The following is a 5,510-nucleotide window of genomic DNA, read 5'->3' on the forward strand; positions in this document are numbered from 1 at the left end:
GCGCTACCAACTCCTCTGTGTACCACTGCTCTGTATTCTTCGTCTGCGGTCCTTGTTGTTGTTTACAGTGAACATTGCGCTCATTAACACACTACAAACGTACACCGAGTACAACATCTGTGGCGGGTGTCTGCACCGTTAATTCACATCACACAGTGTTGGAGCGTTGATTCAGTTCACCGCTCGCCCCCGGTCCCCCTGTTTATCATCCTTTGGCTGCAATCAGTGGGCTGGTGTTCTCATTAGGGCCCCGATTGTTCTAGTCAACAAGCGTCCCCAAATGTCCCCGAGCGGCGAGCGCTTCTCAGAGATACCCACAGCAACCCACTGATTGGTTCCTTGTTGTCCCTTGGTCTTTCCCCTCACAGTTCCAGAGTTCGGCGCCGACGTGCTCTCCACCAATGGCAGCCAGGAGCCCCAGGGGCCGGCCCCTCTCAAGGTGTCAGGCCTAGAGCGCAGCCAGGAGCGCAGCCAGGACAGCTGCAGGGAGCCCCCGGCCCTCCCGCCCGCCACCGCCACCACCGCCACCGCCACCGCCACCGCCGCCGCCCAGCCCACCCCCTCCACCCCCGCCCCCGCCCCCGCCCCCGCCGCTGCCCCCGCCGCCGCCGACGCCGCCGCCACCGTCCAGGCTCCCCGCGACCACGCCCGCTCTCTCCCACCCCGCCCACCATCCGCTGCCACCGAGCCAGCCGCCCCCCTCGCCCAGGCACTCGCACGTCGCCCATCCCCACCCCCACACCAAGGCCCACCCCCACGCCCACCCCCACGCCCACGCCCACACCAACGGCCGAGTCCAGCCCCAGAGCGCCGCCTACTTGCCCCCGCGCTCAGAGGCTCCCCCAAAGCCTCAGACGCCCGCAGCCCTGCCGCTCACCCAGGGTCCAGAGCCCTCGCTGGCCCCCCGGCCGCGGCCCCAGCACCAGGCCGACCCCCTCCTGCACCACCCCCGGCCACCGCCCACGCCCAGCCTGCACCACCCGCACCCGCCGTCGCCCGCCCTCCCCGGACACCATCACCACCCCCACCATCCCCACCACCCCCACCACCCCCACCAGCAGCACCACCCCCACCCCCACCCCCACCACCACCACCACCAGCAGCAGCAGCAGCAGCAGCAGCACCACCAGCAACAGCAGCAGCAGCAGCAGCAGCAGCAGCACCCCAGCCAGGCGGGGCCCCAGCGGCCGCCCTCACGCTGCCACCCCAGGCCCCTCTCAGCCTACAACGGCCACAGCCTGAACGGACACAGGTAAGAGCCCAGCGGCAGCGACCGCTCCACCCCAGCTTCGCACGACGATGTTCAAGCTCAGCGCGCAACATTTCAGACCTCATCGTACGCTGTCCGATGTTCCCAGAAGGCAATACTCATGACTCGATATTAAGCAATTCTTTTGCTTTGCACGCACTATTCCCTGCACCATTTACACCGTACATTTGAATCGAAAACAAATCCAAAGCATTAAGGCCGTGTCAGGACGACATTGACGGGGTCTAGCTGCGAGTAAACAAATCGACATAAATATGCGAGACCTACTTCCGAGGTCTTGCGTTGTTTGTTTCAGCTGTTAATCAACTCAACCACGACTCGGTGGAAGGTACCCCCAGACGAGCCGGGGGCGGGGGGAGGGGGGGGGGGGGGGGGGGTGCCTGATTGTCCACAGTGGGGGGTTAACAACACCCTGGGACTTATTAACCACCTACACAATCACCCTCACACGCCATCCGCTGCGCCGCACTTTAGCAATGCGCTCCGCAATCAACACCCCGACTGCATAATTTCCAGTTGGGCTGTTTTGTTTGTGTTGAGTTGTGTTAACGCAGCACTTGTGTTGGGGCCCTGTCTAACCGCCGTCCTCCGGCGGGAGAACGAGTGTAAAGTACTTGACTCCTTGAAGTCAAGCGGTGGTTTCGGCTTCTCCGTTGATCCACGTTATTCCTCCTGCGTTACGTCTGCCCGCCTGATGAGGACACATGGCAGCATTATCTTTGTTGTCTGACCTTTAAGGTGAAACACACTGGTTAATCATCGATACCACACTAGCCTAGCCAGGGGCCCCTACCTATTTAGAGCAATTGTTTGTCCATAACAACAACACTGAACGGGGAAATGGTGACGGATGGGTCTGCAGGGCTCTCTCTCTCTCTCTCTCCCTCTCTCTCTCTCTCGCGCTCTATCTCTCGCTCTCTCTCTCTCGCACTCTCGCTCTCTCTATCTTGCTCTCACTCTCTCTCTCTCACTCTCAATCTCTCTCACTCTCACTCTCTCTTTCTCTTGCTCTCTCTCTCTCTCTCTCTCTCTCTCTCTCTCTCTCTCGCCGTGAGGGTCAGCCCCCCTGTGGGCCCAGCAACACTTCTCGCCCCGCGGGGGGGGGCCCAGAAGCTGGCTGCGCCTGGCTGCCCCTCCGGGGCCCGCCCCCCCCCACCGCCAGAGCTCCGCCGAGGCCTGGCACTGGTGGTGAATAATCAGGCCTGGCCCACTGACAGGGCTGGAGTGCGGCACACAGGCTCCTCTTCCAGGAGAGCTTAGTGTGTAAAGATGCAGAACGACAAGCCTTTCCAAACAGCCTGCGGGAAAACACACACACACACACACACACGCGTAAAAAATACAAACACGCGCACACACACGCACACACACACACACACCGACCGTCTCGGCGTGTCTGCGTCTGTAGTGTTTTTGCTTTTGAACAAACGTGTTGCCGTGCGTTGGCAGCGGAGCAGGAAGTGGCGTCGAAAAATCAGGAGCCCCGCTCCGAGTCAGACGGGCGGGTTCTGCGCGCGGAGGTGTGTCTGAGAGTGGAGCCTCGTGCCCCGGGTTAGGGAGCTCTCCGCTGGAGCGTGGGGGCCCCCGGGGCGGGAGGCGTGTGTGTGTGTGTGTGTGTGTGTGTGTGTGTGTGTGTGTGTGTGTGTGTGTGTGTGTGTGTGTGTGTGTGTGTGTGTGTGTGTGTGTGTGTGTGAACACGGGAGTGCTAAGGCGTGAAAACGAGGCGGGGGGGGACAGATGGAGGTGTGGAGACGCCCCGGGAATAAGTGTTAATCCCATCACACCTGGCCCCTAACCCCACCCCCCCCCCTTCCTCCTTGTCTGCTTTCTCCCACTACACTCACTCACACCCATCTCTGCTCCTTCATCCTCTCCCCTCCTCCTCCTCCTCCTCCTCCTCATCTCTCCTCCTTCAACTCCCCCCCCCCCCTCCTTCAAATCTCTTCTCCTTCATCTCCACCTCCACCTCCTCCTCCTCCTCCTCCTCCTCCTCCTCCTCCTCCTCCTCCTCCCCCCGTCTCTACAGCAGCAGCCGGAGCAGCACACCGGGCTCCAAGATCCACGGGCCCCAGCCCGCCAACGCAGGCCCCCACCACCTGCCCCACCCCTCGCCGCCCCCCAGTGCAGCAGCAGCAGCAGCAGCAGCGGCGGCGGCGGCGGCAGCGGCGGCGGCGGCCTCCTCAGCGTCCTCCTCCCCCTTCCCGCTGCCCCTGGCGGCCAACCAGGGCCCGGCCCCCCACGGCTTCCCCCAGGCCCTGCAGTCCTCGCCGCACGCACACCACCCCAATATGTTTGCACCTCCAGCTGCCTTGCCTCCACCACCGCCACTGACGTCTAGCGCCCTGCCCGTCCCCGGACACCCCCCCGCTGGGAGCCCCTACTCAGGTACAGGTACTATACGACGCGTGCGCACGCACGCGCACCCGCACCCGCACACACCCAGTGGTGAGGTAGAGGTGTATATTTGTATATATTATAAACACGATATCCCTGGGAGACCCTACTCAGCTCAGGTACAATACAAAACACAACAAGTATTGCCGAAGTATTGATTACAAATGATCAGGTTATTTAAACGTAATAATAATACAATAATTCAGGTTATTTAAACATAATAATAATACAATAATTCAGGTTATTTAAACGTAATAATAATACAATAACTCCGATCGTGATTCTTCGGGCGGGTTTCAAAAGACGACAACAGTCCAAACCAACACAAACTCAGCTCAGCTTAGTTCCGGGACAGTGAACCCAAAATGTTAAATGTGTTGCAAATGTGTTCTGTCATCTGTCCCACATCACGCAGCCCTAAAAGCACCAATGAACAACCGCCACAGAGCTCGTTCCCCGTCCCACATCTGTCGGATCGGGTCAAAACTGGGCTAATAGTGTCGCCTGTGGTGGGGGGGGGGGATAAGGGCTTCCAGATGCTGGGCACGGCCACCGCAGTGTGTATAGACGGCCCGTCCACATCCCGGCTCACCGTGGCAACTCTGACTGAAGTGTACAGCTGTGAATGATCGACTCTGAATTAATAGTAAATATATATACACACCGTTTACCGCGGAGAAGATAGTCCTGACGTTTTTACATGAGCGATCACACACACAGAGGAAATAACTCTGTGTAGCACACACACGCACGCACACACACACACACACACACACACACACACAGCGTGCGTACAGCTGAATGTCAGAATTGGTTGGCCAGGGGGGAAATAGAAGAGGGGGGGGCGGTTAGTGGGGTGGTGGTTTAACTTAATTTCCAGGGCTTCCATTTTCACCTGGAACAGTGTTCATCTGAGAAATCAATTTGTTCAATACCGCAAGGACCCCAGTTGGATTCTGTTCAAAAGACACTAATGAAATTTTTATGAAGAGAAAATTCCATCTCTTGCTTCCAACCTAATAAAGCTTGAAATGAACGTAGGAAATTGTGCATTGAGTCACCGCGGAATAGAAATAATACGGTTACCCGGGAGAGAATACAAATTTTCCCCGGCAATTTAGCGAAGGATTTCTAAGAAAAGCAAATGATTTGATTTTTCGAGAAGACATCCGAGGGAACGCCAAAAAAGGGTTGAAGGGTTGAAGGTTTCATCGCTACGGCAGCGGCCGTCGTTAAAATAAAATCAAAAGCGCAGCGGAGATAACGTGTTGCTGGCACGTCGTCTCTCCTCTCCGGCCCTCAGCTCCGCTCGGCCTCGAGGAGAGAGACGGGAGTAACGGGATGTGCCGATCAGATCAAGTGTGGTTTCCTCTTTGTGTAAAAATGTTGTCCTTTTTTTGGATCGGCGTTCCAGGTTTTTGAAGTAGCCTTTTAAACCCTGAGCCATCTGGACACGAACGCTGGCTTTCATCGCCGCAAGCCAGATTCACTTTCAGTTCTGCGGGAGCGTTAAAAATGGGCTTAGAGTAAATCGAGTTCACGATAAATAATGTTTAAATGCTATTGAATTATATGGTGAAGGTATTGAAAGCTCAATTATAACAATAAATGATGATAGAAAAAAGAGGCTCTTTGTGTGGTTCTGGGAAACAAGGAGAGAAAAAAATACAATGGGAATAAGGAAGAGGCCAACAAATGTTCAAAGCCAGAAGAGTTTTATTATCAAATGTACCGAAAAACACATGGCTGTCTGGACAATGAAACTCTTATGACAAATGCAGAAGTCTGCAAGCAGAGGAGCAAAGGAAAAGCAAACACAGAGCAATAACAAGAAGGAAATTAAAAG

At 56.6% G+C, this 5,510-nt stretch overlaps 1 protein-coding gene across 1 annotated transcript in view; it reads left to right on the forward strand.

The window, feature by feature from the left end:
• The window catches only part of auts2a (activator of transcription and developmental regulator AUTS2 a), a gene marked incomplete at its 5' end in the record, with an annotated part of 43,272 nt that overhangs the window by 25,632 nt on the left and 12,130 nt on the right, over positions 1 to 5,510 (forward strand). The window contains 3 exons of the mRNA XM_084474239.1: positions 369 to 388; positions 453 to 1,252; positions 3,297 to 3,655. Of these exons, the coding sequence (XP_084330365.1) occupies positions 369 to 388; positions 453 to 1,252; positions 3,297 to 3,655 (1,179 nt within the window). The remainder of the gene's footprint in view (positions 1 to 368; positions 389 to 452; positions 1,253 to 3,296; positions 3,656 to 5,510) is intronic.

This window comes from Micromesistius poutassou, assembly GCF_964030765.1.
Source record: "Micromesistius poutassou genome assembly, chromosome: 10".
Lineage (NCBI taxonomy): Eukaryota > Metazoa > Chordata > Actinopteri > Gadiformes > Gadidae > Micromesistius > Micromesistius poutassou.